The following is a 17,138-nucleotide window of genomic DNA, read 5'->3' as shown; positions in this document are numbered from 1 at the left end:
AATAACTATGCCTTTGGATATAATAACCCCCCCCCCCCACACACAGCTCCAGGGGAAAGATATTTAAGTTATAAAATTTGCCCGTTGTTTACGCTTAGTATTTGTTATTGGGAAGTATGCATACATTTTCGGAGAAGGGGGAGGATTTTCTTCTGAGAGTTTTTCCAAAGGGGAATTTTCCATGGGGAGGGAAGTTTCCAGAAGGTGAACTAGTCAGGGGAAATTTTACACTGGGGGAATTTGCCAGAATTCCTATACAAAATTCTTTGTATATCTCTTGCTTTCTCTTTTCCGTCTCAATTTTATGCGTGGAGTTGTTACGGGTATTTGTCCAGAATAAATTTTCACCGGGATTGAATTGTCTAGAGGATATTTCCGTGGGGAGGGGGATTTCTCCATGGAAATGGGGCCAGATTTCCTGGCATTACATAAAAAACGACCAGAAATTAAATAAAAATAAGTTTTACAACTGAAAGTAAGGAGCAACATTAAAACTTAAAACGAACAGAAATTATTACGTATATGAAGAGGGTTGCTCCCTCCTCAAAACCTTGTTTTTTTTGCGCTAAAGTTTGAATTTTGTCCCAATTCTTTAAGAACAACTCCTGAAACAAAAGGGCCGTTTAATTAGAACAATAAGAAGCCTTTTTAAAAGAACTAAAACATTTTAGCATAAAGAACGAGTTGTTGAAGAGGGGGAAATCCCCTTCATATACGTAATAATTTCTGTTCGTTTGAAGTTTCAATGTTGCTCCTTACTTTCAGTTGAAAAAACTTGTTTTTTTTATTTAATAAGAAAACCGAAGCAAGTTCTTACTCAGTAAGTGGGATGACCTTGAAGACAAAAAAAAATGTAAAGAAAATACTTACTGGTTTCATAAAGTAGATAGCTTTAAAAACTGAGCCAAGAAAGGCGAAGAAGTAAAGAAACTTTTGAGGTGTCAGCTGAAATACCCCCAGACATGCTCTAACTTTCTGTCGCTTATACTCAGAGCTGATGCATATTATCAGCTGTATTAATGTGGCCAGTGCGATCAAAAAGAAGACACATGAAAACCCAATGTGGTACATTATATTCGGTTCAGTACACGAGTCACCGTCAAACTGAACCTGAAAAAAAACTTGAAATGTAATTTAGCACTCCAAAAATCGAGACTAAAATAAAGTTGAACGCAATTAAACATAAGCCTCCAATGTAAACACTATTATTGATATCAGAAAAAAAAACAATTGAAAAAAGAAAGATACAAAAGACGATTACAACTTATACTGAAGATCTTAAAAATTGTTTTTCGCTTTCTTTATTAAAAGGTTTCGCTGAATGTATTCCACTACTCATCTGTGGTTTAACTAGAAAGGGGGTGTGGTTTATCAAACTATTTAACTGGTAAATAATTTCTTAGACCACACTGCTTTTCCATTTAAAAAAATAAAAAAATTAGCAAGAAAAACGGGTTTTAATTTCTATGAAGCAGTGAATAAAAAACACTTAATTAAACAAAAATCCTTTGAATATTTCGGCCCCACATCCTGGAGCATTTCTCAACGAAAAAAAAAACAAAAAAATTTATTACATCAACATAAAAACACACTAAACAAACAAAAGAAAAAATATGAATAAATAGGAAAAGAAAACTTACATATTAAATAAACAATTCCATTCACTGGCGTATAAACAAAATCGAATGCTTATATTGATTGAAACACGCCTTCCCATTGAAAATAAATTAAAATCTGTCAAAAATGAGGATATATTTATGCTTAAACTGAAAAAAAAGGTCAGCTAACACCCGGCCCATAACCATTAAATAGATCTCACAAGTTCATCACCCAATGTTTGAATTATAAATTTAACAGATTCGTTTGCCTGAAAACTTAGCAGCAGCTCGTTTACCTTTCCCAGCATTTAACCCAGTCTGACCTTTGTCCGCAAAGGTCATCATTCGTATCTGAACTATTATCAAAAATAGTACTGGTTGAAAATTTTACCTGCTTTTTAATTAAACTATTATAAATCAAATTGATCCTAAAATCCCCTTCATCTCTATTGATACTAATACCCCCATATATTATCTTTTTAATAACGAACTAGCGTTTTCAATTTACCGTAAACCGACTAATAACAACCGTTACTTGTCTTTCACATCAAATCATCCGATCCAGGTAAAAAGGGGTGTGGTTATTTCTTTAGTTGATAGGGTATTAAAATTAGCATCACCAGAATATATAAGCAATGAACTAATTTTTATTAAGGATATTCTAATAGGTAATGGCTCTCCGGAAATATGATTTCTCAAATAATTTAAAAAAGGAAAAAAAAGTTGACGGAACCAAAAATATTAGAAGAAGATGGGTCAAATCAAGAAACAAATTACATAACTTTGCCTTTTATCGCAATATTATCACAAAAATTAAGAAGAGAATTAAAAAAACATAATATAAATACAACATTTAAATCAGGACAAAATATAAGCTCGTTGTTAAATAAAGGGAAAGACAAGGTACCGAGAAATTTGCAAAAGGGAGTATACAAAATTCCATGCTCTTGTGGTAAATTTCATGTGGGAAGAACACAACAGATTTTAGAAAATAGGCTACAGCAACACAAGAATGCCATAGATTACGCTCTAAAACAAAACAAAACACCAGAAACGTTTGAGTCAGCTGTTGCAGAACATCTTTATAATTTTCCTCATCACAGTATTTTATTTGATCAAACAAAACTAGTAGATACGTCTGTAGGACTTTTACAAAGCTTCAGGGAAATTATAGAAGTAAAAAAGATAATATATGGAGGTATTAGTATCAATAGAGATGAAGGGGATTTTAGGATCAATTCGATTTATAATAGTTTAATTAAAAAGCAGGTAAAATTTTCAACCAGTACTATTTTTGATAATAGTTCGGATACGAATGATGACTTTGCGGACAAAGGTCAGACTGGGTTAAATGCTGGGAAAGGTAAACGAACTGCAGCTAAGCTTGCAAGCAAACGAATCTGTTCCATTTATAATTCAAACACTGGGTGATGAACCTGTGAGATCTATTTTGGGGTTATGGGCCGGGGTCAGCTGACCTTGTTTGTTTTAGTTTAAGCATAAATATATTTTCATTTTTTGACAGATTTTCATTTATATTCTGTGAGAAGGCGTGTTCCAATCAATATAAGCATTCGATTTTGTTTATACGCCAGTGAATGGAATTGTTTATTTAATATGTGAGTTTTCTTTTCTTATTTATTTATATTTTTTCTTTTGTTTGTTTAGTGTGTTTTTTATGTTGATGTAAGAAATTTTTTTGTTTTTTTTTCAGTTGAGAAAGGCTCCCGGATGTGGGGCCGAAATATTCGAAGGATTTTTTGTTTAATTAAGTGTTTTGTATTCACTGCTTTATAGAAATTAAAACCCGTTTTTCTTGTTTAAATTTTTTTTATTTATTTAACTGGTATGAAGAGTTTCGAGTCTACTCTAGATGTTTGAAGAATTTATGGAATGAAAGGTTACGGGAAGAGGGGGGTGTTGGTTCTGGTCTAAGCGTTTGACGGGTACAAGGGGGCTTTGACTAGAATGAGGAGTTTCTTGACAATACCTAATCTAGGTTAATATCATCGCCTAACTTTAAAATAGTGTAATGCAGTAATTTCTTTTGTTCGTCCTTACCTCTTATCTTTTTTAAACCAATTTCTTAAGTTGCTTCTAGTATTTGAGAAACTGTAGAGGCTAAATATTCTTGTTTTTATCAATTTTCAGAAGTATTTTCATTAGTACAATACCCTTCGAGCTAGAGCAAGGTCAAAGCAATACTGTTAAACACTGGAATACTAAGCATTAATATTAATCATTCAGAGCCCTAATAACAGAGGTTAAATACCGTTTAACACAAACGAAATACTAAGGACATTAAAACAAAAACACCTTTTGATCGCTGGACTCACCTTAGACATAGTCATGCCTGAAAACCCTGGCTATTTTAATTTCTTCTTCAAAACTATTAAGTTATTGGGATAGCACGAAACGATGGTAAGCGTTGCCACCTTAACCATAACAATAAACGAGCAAAACCAATTAGTAAAACTTTACAACGTTCTACATCCGAAAAAATTCAAGCATTAATAGTAGCTTTGGTGATTTCCAACGACAACTGCGACTTCAAAGGAAAGCTGCATCTACTTAAGCTACTTGTTTCATACGTTTCAAACTTTTTTAGAAATGATATTTCACCCACTTCTTCTTTTTGAAATTTTGCAGCCATAACTACGAAACACTCGATAACTGCATACAGAGATCATTTTCATTGAATTCTCCAATTTTTCTACTTTATTAAGATAGTATCAGGAGACCAAACTTCAAACGGTCCTTGGCCCACCCCAGGCTTGTATGTATAAGAAAAAGAAACGATCAAAAATGGGGTTTTTAAGGCCAAACGAGATTACTGAATAAACAAACAAAGCGAATATTTCGAGAGGACAACTCTCCTTCAGCGTGAAACAAAATAATGTATTCAAGAAAAGTGCCGAAGAAAAAAAAAACACAACAAAAACAAACGCGGAAAGTCAATAGGAAAAGAAACCAAAAATCAATGAAAAAAAAAACAAAAAATTAATAAAAATCCAAAAATTACAAGAATTAAAACAAAATACCTAACAACCAAAAGCGAGTCATTCGCCTATATCCGCAATTTGCACAAAATCCAAAAAAGTATGAACTACCATTGACGAATACGTCGTGAACAATCCCATAGATCCCAAAGGGTGTCAGCAAGAAATGCAATAATTACAATAAGAAATCAGATGTCATAGTTCTCCAACTTATTCAATTGCTGGTTGGTTTTGTTTTTCAGTGAATGAATTCTTTTCTTTCAACTTCTCAGTTGTTCGCTAGTATCCGTCGATGGCAGTTCATATTTTTTTGGATTTTGTGCAAATTATGAAAATACTTTCTACTTTACATCCTTGTTCTTAAAGTGGAAAGATACCAAATAGCGACGAAGACCACACTGCCTTTCCATCATAAACAATAAGTAGAACAATAGGGAAACTTCTTATATAAGACGGTGGAACGCAACATTAAATGAATATTTCGACCCTATATCCAAGGGCCGTCTTCAGCAAAACAAACAAAGAAAAAACCGATATAAAAGAAACTCACATTAAAATTCAATCATTAAAACTGAAAAAAAAAATTTTTATTTTCAAAACAGCCCTAGCATCATTACTTCAAGGAAGTACAATCAGGACTCAATGAGTTTCTTTTAATTTGAGTTTCTTTTATATTGTTTTTTTCTTCGTTTGTTTTGCTGAGGACGGCCCTTGGATATAGGGTCGAAATATTCATTTCAAGTTGCGTACCACTGTCTTATATAAAAAATTTTCCTATTGTTTAGGAAAGATACCCTTGCTCCTCCCCCAAAATTTAGAGAATTGGTCCAACTGACACTTGGTAATTTTAATTGACAGCTCATACCTTTTCCTTTTTTCTAAAAATTGAACTCTTATATTTAGTTCAATAGGCAAAAACTATTAACGTCAATAGAACTAAATCTAGAAAAATTACAAAAAAGGTTCTTTCACGTGAATGTGGGCATAAGGAGATTGCAGGGGAGAATATGCCAGATACCGTACTCCTGTCTAAAAGATTCACTTATTAAGCAAACCTTGGTCTCCTGGTGCTGACAGTTTCAATCTCCAGTCTATAAATTTATAAAAATCAGATTTCAGTTTCAATGCTCTTGGTACTCACAAGGCCTTCTCCACTGACAAACATGATTGTAAAAAAAATAATTTCCAGATCGTGAAAATTGTCCCTCTATATTTTGAAAAATACATTTTCCCTCTCTTGGTGAATTGAAGCCACTCACTGCCTTTTGAAGGAAACGCACGGTCTATTCTTCAGTTAAACCATTCAGATGTTTTGCACTCACTCACTTGCTGTGAGTACTCACTTGCAGTACAGCATTGTTGTGAAGACAGCAGCTACTATGACTATAAGCCAACCGATATTTATGTGCCAATTACAGAAAGTGACCATTCAGCACTGACTAGAAATCCTAGATGTTTTAAAAATATGCAAATTCAAATACATATTAGAAGTCGAATTTGGTCATATGTGGACCATTTTTGAAAACTTCAATTATTTGATGGTGTTCATGGCGCCAGTTTCAGTAGGCCATTGTGGTTATTTCCCAGAATGTTTCAAATTGCCTTAGAGAAATAAACGTGACGCTCTCTGCCAATGCATCGGCAAATTTGCTCATGCCAATTCTGGAGGGTTAGATGAACGAAGAATTAATAAATACACAAGAGTTTGAGGAGACCTTTAGCACATTCAGCATAAATTACATGATCTTTCCACTGAAATTTCCAGCTTCGAGGTCGAGGCCGACCGAGTCCGTTGATTTTGAATTGAAGTTATCAAGTTTTTTGTAGTAGTTGCATCAAAACCTGGCTAATTGTAGAAAGAGAAAAGCCAATAGAGATAGTCCAAGTAGTTGAGAGGCAAATGTTTAAATGGCTGTGCGTTCCAAGTTGAAACTGCGATTTCAGATTCAATGCTCTTGGTGCTCAAAAGGCACTCTCCACTCACAAACATGATTGTATAAAAAAATAACTTAATTAATTTGTCGCTCCACTGATAATCCACTGATGATCGTGAAAATTGTCCCTCTGTATTTTGACAAATACATTTTCCCTCTTGGTGAATTGAAGCCACTGCCTTTTGAAGGAAACGCACGGTCTGTCCTTCAGTCAAAACATTCAGATGTTTTGCAGTCACTCACTTGGGAAAAGCATTTATTTTCGATGGCATTGCTTGCGGAAAATTGAATTTATATTGTAATCAATTTTGTGATTGCAAAAGTGATTTCTGTTGTTTACAACACGGTGGGCTCAAACCCTATAGATTTCGGTTTTCAGCCATAGTGATTCCGGTGGTGCAGATACAACGCTAATTTCGACTATTTTTTTGCTCTTTTTGGAAACTCTCGAAAAATATACATTGGCATTAGAGCTTTACGATTAAGTTAAACCTATATAATCATAAACCTATACAACTGTGTAATTACGGCCATGACATCCATGTAGAAAACAAAAGAATAGAAGACCTGGACTTCGCCGTTGACATTGGGCTGCTTGAGTCATGTAAACAAAAGCTCAAAGAGTATCTGATTTGCGCAAAGGGATTGGCGGAATAGTTTGGCTTTAGAATAAGCGTTGACAGAACAAAGAGCATGGCGAATGCCGGCTCCCCCTGAATATCAAGTGAGACCCTGAAACCGCTGAACAGGTATACTTAGAAATTATTGTTCAAAAAATTGGGTAAACGGGCACGATATAAGGGGGAGGGTTGGACAGGCAAGTGAAGCTTATAGAAAACTATAGCAAGTTTTGAAATTTAAGAAATAGTCACTATGAGCTGAAACTGTTTCACAGCAATGTGCTCAGAGTTCTAAGACTGGCACTTGAATGGATAATCAGAGAAGAGATCAATCAATCCGACAATCGACAATCAGATTACTGGGATTCGAGAACATTTGCCTATGTCGTACCCAAATCTTCACTTGACACAGCAACAAACCTTCACTTGACAACCGTCACAAAATACCGCAAATGGAGGTATCCAGGTCATGCCATCCGAATTCCTGAAACCCGTTTTCCCAAACATGTCCTATAAAGGGGGTGCCTGCTGGATTCAAACACAAAATGCAGACCGAGGAATATCCTCAAACGAAGCTATACCACCAGCCTCCAAAATCTCTAAGCATTTCTGCAACCCGAGTGGGAAGACGTCTGGGCAGCAGCAGACCTAAGATTAGACTGCTGGCCCTTCTTGAACGCACTAAAATTCTCTGAAGGCACGCAAGGAAAATGAAGTGTCACCTTTAATTAAATAAATTTATCTGACAAAACTTTTGGTTACAATGGGCGGTAGTTTTCTCTATGCTAGGTTGCAGTTACTGCTACAGCACTGAAAGAAAGAAACCAGTCTTTGAAGACGAATGTTCCCAAAGAAATTGAACTTCTGTACAAACTTGAAAATCCAGCTGACATCTACACTGGTAACCTACCTTAATATTTTTTCAAGAATTTTGTGCTAGTTTCAACACTATGAAAAAACAGAAAATTTCTTCTGCTTGACAGTTTTTCTCAAAGAGTAATCTTAATAAGAACATCGTTCGGCGGCAAAAATTGTACAAACTGTCAAAGCGCGTCAGACATCTTTCCGTCTATTGCCACAAAATTCCCCTTTTTATAACAGGGCAAGCCAATAAGGAGGATGGGGTAGTTTAATAGAACAAAAATTGTTCATCGATAGAAGCACGTATAGAAACGAAAACATTCATATACTATAAGTGATAAAAGCATGTAAAACAGTTAGTGAGGATGAAATAGTGATGTTTCACTTGAAATAGAATAACAGCAAACAGACTACAGCAGAGTCCCCTAAGAAGCTCTATCTCCAGAAAATACAGCATGGGACCACAAAGGAAACAAATACAATAACAGCAAACAGACTACAGTAGAGTCATCTACGAATCTCCATCTCCAAAAAATACAGCACGAGACCACAAAGGAAACAAATAGAATAACAGCAAACAGACTACAGTAAAGTCTTCTACGAAGCTCCTTCTCCAGAAAACACAGCACGAGACCACATAAGAAACAAATACAATAACAGTAAACAGACTACAGTAGTCATCCACGAAGCTCCATGTCTAGAAAATACAGCACGAGACCACAAAGGAAACAAATAGAATTACAGCAAACAGACTACAATAGAGTCCTCTACGAAGCTCCATCTCCAGAAAATACAGCACGAAACCAGAAAGGAAACTTAGTTTCTTTTCTTAGTAGGTGATGCTAATGATCTAAAGTTAAATTCCCTTTGTAGTTTCCAAAATTTAAAACAAATAGTAAAACACCAACAACAAAAGGAAATTCTACCCTTGATTTCATTTGCACCAATATGCAGGCGTTCTATGCCCCTACTGTCCCCTTGCCCCCGTTAGGAGGAAGTTACCATTTTTGTTTATTAATGAAGCCTCTCAACAGCTTTAATCATACTTTTTCTGTTACTGAGTTCTCTTATCGCCCAATTTCCAATGATGGCCTTTACACATTTGGATCTTGGATTACCAATGAAAACTGGCTGGCTCTCAAAGGAAAAAATGACATTAATTTTAAAGTCTCTGAATTCTATAATCTGATTAAAACAAAATACGTAAATTCCTCCCCGGTGAAAAAAGTAAAAACATGTTCTAATGACAAACCATAAATTACTAGCCAATTGAAAAAACTAATTAGAATCAAATAGAATCTACTAAAGAGTGGTAAAACATCCAAAGCAAACTCACTGCGTAAACATATAAAAAAAGAAATATGTAAATCTGCTTCTTCATATTACAAATGCAAAGTGCAGGATTTATTTTCTACAAAGCCAAAACAATGGTATAATAGAATAAAGAAAATTTGTGGGAAAACACATAATAATATAGATTTCCATTTCCAAGAAAACTCTTCAGTTACAGCCAGTGATCTGAACCAGTTCCATTCTTCCTTAATTCGGAGCTTCCCTCCCCTTTCTTTTGACGCTCCTTACGATTTGTGCTCTCTCAATTTTCCCATTATTTTGCCCTCAGGTGTAGAGGCAAAAATTAAGAACATTAAAAAGTGTAGTACATGTCCATTAGACATCCCGATTGTACTAATTAAAGCCTTTGCCGACAATCTCTCAGAGCCTTTGTCCTTACTTTTTAATGAAATTACCTCTACTTGTAAATTTCCAAATTGTTGGAAATTAGGTTTTATTACTCCCGTAAAAAAGAAAGATAACAATCAAGATTTTGACGGTGTCCCATTACTCTTACTCCAGTTTTCTCGAAGTTATATGAAATGTTTTTAGCTGAGTGGTTGAAAGTAAAGATAATCCCAAATGTTGACCAAAGACAATTCGGAAACCTTCGCTCTACATCTACCAGCCACATTATTGTTCACCTTATGTAACACACTCGAAAAACCCAATACCTGGCTCAATGTTATCGCTGTTGACTTGCAAAAAGCTTTTGATTTAATCAACCACAATATACTATTAGAAAAGCTATCTAATGACTTTCAAGTTGACCCTTATTTAATCAGAATAATTCCGTCTTTCCTCTCAAATAGAACGCAAGTCGTAAAATACCTGAATGTATATTCTGATCCCCTCCTAATTGAAAATGGTGTGCTCCAAGGAACCATCTTAGGTCCAATTTTATTTCTTACAATGATAAACAACCTTGGTGTTTATTTTCCGGATAGATGGAAATTCGTTGATGATCTAACTGTCTTAGAGACATGTTCCAAGAATTTAAAAAGCAACCCAATGCACATCTTGGAATCGATATCAGCCAAAGCTCTTACCGATGATATAAAAGTCAACCATTTAAAGTCGACTGTTCTTACTATTAATTTCCTTAAAACTCCCCCTTCTTTCTCCTGTCCAATCCCCCCTCAAATGTCTGTTACCACTATGAAATTACTGGGCGTTACCATCTCAAGCGACTTAAAATGGGATTGTCATATCAATGACATCTTAAAACGTGCAAATGCCGCATTTTCCCCCCTTAAACTCCTTAAAAACTTTAAATGTCCCAAATCGCATTGTTTGAGGATTTTCCTCTCATTTTTACGCCCAACTCTTGAGTACGCCTATCCTGCTTGGCATCCTGGCATCTCCATTGAGTTGTCGGACAGAATAGAGGCAGTCCAAAAAAGGTGCCTAAGAATTATCTTCAATGAGGGTAAAGTACCTTATATGTCCCTTCTTAGAAGAGCTAATCTTGTCACCCTTAAGGAAAGGAGAGCAAAAATTACCTTGCGTTTTGCTAACAATGCCTTTTATAACCCTCGAACAACTCCCCTTTTCCCTAGTCAATATTCACCCCTTCGACCCCGCCTCCCGCGTTCTGTTTCAACAAAAATCCCCCTTCTTGCCCCAATAAGAGTTTGCACTGAAAGATATAGAAGAACTTTTATCCCTTACATAGTTGACATTTTCAATCAGTGAATCTCCGCAGCCTCCCCCCCCCCACTCACTTTTTACATCATAGTTATTAGTTTTAATGCCCATTTTGCAAATTTGGAGGTTTTTTATTTATGCTTTTTTAGTCACCAACTAACTTATGTCTGTTTTAATTTTAATTTATCCCCTTGTTAATTTTACGAGTTTTCGTCTTTTTTGGCATTTTTGCTGACTTGACATTGGCCTGCTAATTTTATGAGTTTATTTTGTTTTCAAAATTTCTATGCATTTGACACTGACCCTTTTTAAAATTTTCTGTTGTTGCTTGATTGTTTGTATTTTTTTGTTCTTTTTTCTTTATTTGACACTAAAGTGCTAATTCGGCCCTTTTGGGCTTGTGATAGCTGTTTTCCAGCAATAAATCTCATCTTATCTTATCTAAACAAATAGAATAACAGTAAACAGACTACAGTAAAGTCCTCTACAAAGCTCCATCTCAAGAAAATACAGCAATACAGCACGGAACCACAAAGGATACAATTACTCAAAAACACTTTTAAACTTTTAATTGTTTTTTTTTCTTACTTTGTAATATTTGTTTTTAACCTTTAAACTTCATCTCTAAATGTAATTCAAACCTTGTATCAAGTTCAACCTCTACCATACAATTATACCTGTACACAAATATTTGAATTTATCAAGATTTGATTCTTGAAACATATAAAATTAAAAAAAGAAGTGTAAAAAAAATCCAATACTAATTAATCACAGAAAGATCAGACCAAAGAAAAAGCAGAAGCACAAAATTACAAATAAGCAGATAAAGTCAAACTAAGTCAAACTTGACTTAATTTTTGACAAATTAAGTGGAGAATTCTTTATAAAAGCAAACGGACGGAAATTAGCTTTGTATCTACATTCATGCACATTCAAATTACTATCACTTAAATTTCACTACATCGTAATTGAAAGAATTTTGTTCAAGTTCAAGTTCCATTTATTTCCATAAATAACAATAACAAAAACAATTTACCAAGGGGCCTATGGCCCATTATTTTGGAAACAAAACATAATAAAAGAGTATTATTAAAACTTGGAATAAGCAATACTAAGCGATGCCTAATTGATAAAGCCGTAAGTAAAAGAAGTCAACTCACTGACAGTCCACACTAAACACCGACCCTCCTATCACCCGACAATAAATAAAAAAATAAATTATCTATATCATCCAGGATCCAACGCCAACACAACAAAAACACCCCCACCCCCCAAACAAAAAAAAAACAAAAAAAAACAAACAAAAACAAAAAAAAAAAAACACCATAAAGCAACTATAAATTATTTAATATTTACCTTTAATAAGAAACTAATATGTTGTTGACAAACATATTTTTCCTACAAACGGAGAGTGTATCTCTCATATTACAAAATATATCATTTTGAGAATAATATATCATAGTGAGAATATATTATTCTCAAAATATATCATACTGAGAATAATATTCTAGTTTTAATAAATGATTAATAACTATAATAATTTTTAAATATAAATTATAGCTTCTGAGAAGCTAGACCTTTGGTGAGATAGAAATAACTTGAATGAAACTAACCAATAGGCCCGTGCTTTTCCTCTAAAACCCCGTCTCCATTGGTGGAATGGCTAGTAATAATTGACAAATAAAAACATTACAATAAGAACCCTTGTTTTCAGTAGCGGTTCTGGCCTCTCGTGCGCCTGGGGCAAAATCTTGATTAGCGTCTCCCCATTCTGACATAAAATTTTCAGGCCAAATTTTATCAAAATTATCATTTTTTAACAAAATAATTTGCAATTTATCATTTAAATTATGTGAATATTATTAGTTATTTGAATTTAATCATTTTAATTATTACTATTTTAGGATTTTTTATTTCTTTTTTGAACTAGTTAATGAGTTATTAGTTATTTTCATTTATTAAAGAGTAAAAAAAAGAACACTTGGAAGTCATTTTTTCCGCTTATCAGACCCGACATACATTTTGGTAATAAGAAAAATAGCAATAATCTTTATTCGTTCCCTTTATCACACTGCAATAACATAGGTATCGTCAATTTAAGAAAAAAAAAAAAAAAAAAACAACACCAAGAAAAACACAAGTGATGAGCCTCTACTTCAGGGCACTATTGTTGTAACATTTGACGTAGTAGGGCACAAAGGAGTTTAAAAATCTTGTCGTCAAGTGTGTAGGCGGGCACTCCAACAGTTTTTTTCCTTCTTTCAGAGTTGCCAACCTTGCTTTGTGTGCGTGGGTCTCTGAAGTAAACAGAGGAAGGATATATTGGTGTGTTGAGGACTTCAGGATGTCAGCTCCAAACTTCATCAGCATTTCATGCCTCATTCCATTCAGGGTGGGAGCTTGAGTTGGCTCAAGCTTTGTTCATAGTTATTATAATTTGGCCCAAGTATTATTTTGCAGGCTCTCTTCTGAACTGTTTCTAGTTCCTTTCTGTGCTTCTCTGTAAGCGATGGGTGCCAGACAGGACAGCCGTAGATCATTACAGGCATTACATAAGTTTTCTAGCACGAAAGAAGGAGATGCTCTGTAATTCCAAGCCTTCTTAGATTTGCAAAGGATTTTAGAAAACCAGCTGCTTTTGCTGTGATCTGGCTGATGTGATCTCCAAACGAAAGATCGTCACTTAATGTGATACCAAGTATATTTACTGATTTCTATCTATGGAGAGGTGCAGATTCATTTATGCTCGTCTTCGTCAGAAAGTTGACATGCATTACATAGCTTTTCTCAAGGCTTATCTGGAGCTTTACTAGACCAGCTTGATGTTGAAACTCTGCAACTAGGGGTATGAGTTGATTGGGTGCTGGTGGCAGGAATTGCAGCAGGCTTGCCGAAAGATCACCTGCAAATTTTGACATCTGTTTATGTTGCCCCAATATTTGGGTGATGGCTATAAAAAGTAAGATGGGACCTAACTTGCTTCCTTGGGCAGCTCCACACGTGATGTCTTGGTAGTTGGATGCTTCCTCGTTTTCGAGTTGTACGCACTGTTGGCGACCAGAAAGGAAACTTGCAATGGTACATAAGAGAAACTGCGAGACTTCCAGGCCACGGGCTTCGTTGATTACCGTCTCATGATCAAGCAGATCGAAAGCTTTCATGAAACCAGAAATGATTATTTCCGCAAGGGCCTCAGGATTTTCCGGGTGTTCAAGTAGATCATGAAGTAATCTGACCAGATAGTGAGTTCTACTGTTTCTTCGACGAAAACTGAAATGTATAGGAATGATTGTGTGTTCTACTTCTGCTAGTAGCCACTGTAAAATCAAATCTTTAAAGACTTTTGAAATGATGGGCGTCTTTGAGATTGCCCTGAGATCGGATGGTGAAGTAGGTGATCTTTTCTTTGGAATTGGTGATAAAAAGCCTTTTGAAACTTATCTGGGAAAATGCCTTCCAGTAGGCACTGGTTATACACCATAGCCAATGGTGTAGCCAGTAAGGGGGAGCATCCATGTATCAGGCTTACAGGAATTTCACCAGGGTACGAGGCTTTCCTAATGTCTAGGTTTTCAAGTTTTCCTTGGACCTGGAAAACTGTCATAATAGGGATGGTTTCGATAGGAACATTCTGGGGCTTAATCTTGAGAGGAGACTGTTGGAGGCAAATGTTTGTAAAGTGTGGATTAATTGCTTCTACGGTTATATTCTCTCCTTGCTGGTCCCTCAGGATGGATTTAGACTCCTGCTGTCCTATTAGTTTCCGTACAGTTGTGTGGAACTTACTTGGGTCACTGGCTGACAGCTTAGCAAAAATTTGGTGTCCATACAGACGTCTAGCTTGCTTTAGTAGTCTAACTACTATGTTTCTCTTCCGTTTATATTCGTCAGTGTGTGGCTTTATCTCAGAGAGCATGTCTAGCTCTGCCAGTCCTGCTTTAATTGTTGGAGCAACACATGATTTATTCTGTGCCCTAATTGTAACTCGCTTTTCAGGGAAGAGTCGTCCGTACTCTCGAATCGTTTTTTCATAGAGGAGTTGAGTCCTGCTGTTTGCGTCCTTGTTTTCGAAAATGCGGAACCAGCATACTGAGATGAGCCATTCTCTGTAGCCAATTATACTTTCTTCTGTAAGTGGATGGTAGGTGAACTGGGTTGGTTTAGTAGGTCTCTTGGTTGACTTTGGTGGTAATATAACTGTTGCGGGGTCACTGGTTGAGAGTGGTGCTTCCACCGAAGGATGTAGAAATCACCAAGTGTAGTGAAGATCAAGTCAAGGATGTTGTCTCTCAGTGTTTTTACTTTAACTGTTTGATGAAGGGCTGTTGAGCTTTCGATCCAGTTTGGCTTCAGGTCTTTGAAGCCCTCACAGAGAGATTCCAGCAAATTGGAGGTTTTGTTCTGATGAAGTCGCAACTATGTTGGAGGTATTTCACTAGTTGTCGCCGATATGGTCCCCTTGGTGAGAAATATACCGTGGCGTATATCAACGACGACACTTGACGAGGTAAGCCTTTTGGTCGTGCCCACAGCCACGAAACTTCGATGTCATGGTCCTTTGGTACTGCAACATCCAGAATCCTATGAGGCACGTTTTCTTTGCAGTAGAAATCGCCACCATGGGTCTTGGGCTACTTCCTATGCACTGCAGCGTGGGGAAATACGTATAACAGGAATACCCGTCAAGCATGGCCAAGGTAGGAGACGGGATCCATGTTTCTGTCATATACATGATGTCAATGTCATGTTTCCTTAGGAAAATTTCCATATCCTGTACCTCGTTGTTGAGAGATCGAACATTTGACAGGGCTATTGTTGGAAAACGGTGAGATTGGATTGGTCTTGTATTAAAACTTTTTTTTATTTTTCCCTCTTTCCAGGCTGCAGAAGGAAGGATCAGGAGTCTCCAGTCCCAGATCGTGAATAACTGGTGAGGTGGAAGGGATAGTGGTGCATTTTGAATTAGTTTTTGCTATTATCTCCGCATTTAAACAAGTGTTTCCTGTACTAGAATGCTGGTTGGTTTCAGATAAGGTCTCCCCGTCGATTGGTGACTGTTTGGGTAGCTGTGACCAGGGGGATCCCTTGGCTGGTAATTTGAACGAGATCAGATCCAGTAACTACGCCTTCAATTGCGATTTTGTCTTCGATCGGGTTGTTGGGGTTGTTTTCTTGTGTTTCTCCAACCATTTTGTTGTTGGAGAAAACCCTGGTAGTGGTTCTTACTGGTGGTGTCTCGAGCCAGTTCTGTAGAAAACTTGCGACCTCCATTTGGTTGATTCTTTCGTTTCGGGGTGGTGGTGGTCTAGGCCACGTCTCCAGTTATTTTATGTTATTGTTTAATGCTGGTCAGTTTTTGGATTTGGGGTAGGTTTGACTACATGATAGTAATTGCAGCGTAGTTCCCTGCTGCAAGCGCCTGCCGCGAATATTTTGCACTTTTCAGGATGGATCCCTCCTCACTTTCCCGGTACAATGAGGTAGCCTCTACTTGTTAGGTGATCTTGGCAGATCGGCGGCAGTATTTCTTCATGACTGAGTCGGCATTTTGATCCCCATTTACAGTGACCTTTTTTGAAATAAAAGCACAATTCTTTTGGCATTAGGGCATTTGACTTTGGGTTTTTCCTTAAACAGGGGTCAAAGTGGAGGTTTTGAATCGCATAGGAATTATCTGTTTTGGCTTCTACTTCGCGTGACTCGGTCTGTGCTACTGATTGAACAATTCGCAAAACGTTTCTAGTAATTACAAGTTCGAGCGGTTCATTCATTGTGCCCACACTTGAGGATGTGGGGGATTTCATTGTCTCTCCTAGCTTGTAGCTAAGACTGCATTGTCGTGCATCGTTGTTGCTGTATGGGATTTTTTTTGTGTCCGTTATGATGGCTCGATATGCTGCGTTGGTTTCGCCAAGTTGAGCAATCAACGATTTTTGCTCATTTATGATTTAATTCTGATCTTGAACTCTTTTTAAAAGAGCTTGGATCAGGTCTAAGGCTAGTGATTCTGTATTATCATCCCGTTTCACGGGTGTAGATGCTCCTTGGGCCTGATCCTGTTTCTTGTAGAGTTCAAAGGGTGTCGTTCCTACTTCATCCCATGATACAGAGTTGCTTCCTAGACTAGTGGAAGGCTCTAGTACTTTT

General features: G+C 36.4%; 1 protein-coding gene across 5 annotated transcripts in view; it reads right to left on the bottom strand.

The window, feature by feature from the left end:
- LOC148939651 (uncharacterized) overlaps positions 1-17,138 on the bottom strand; it is a 128,047-nt gene that overhangs the window by 75,709 nt on the left and 35,200 nt on the right. For all 5 annotated transcript variants that reach the window (XM_089107050.1, XM_089107053.1, XM_089107052.1 and 2 more), the window contains exon 3: positions 871-1,110. In XM_089107050.1, coding sequence (XP_088963176.1) covers positions 871-1,110 — 240 coding nt within the window. The remainder of the gene's footprint in view (positions 1-870; positions 1,111-17,138) is intronic.

Source organism: Artemia sp. Qi Xiang Cuo, chromosome 21, assembly GCF_049724085.1.
Source record: "Artemia sp. Qi Xiang Cuo chromosome 21, ASM4972408v1, whole genome shotgun sequence".
In the NCBI taxonomy this organism is placed as follows: Eukaryota; Metazoa; Arthropoda; class Branchiopoda; order Anostraca; family Artemiidae; genus Artemia; species Artemia sp. Qi Xiang Cuo.
The sequence above is the reverse complement of the archived record's forward strand: the minus strand, read 5'-3'. Positions and strand labels throughout refer to the sequence as shown.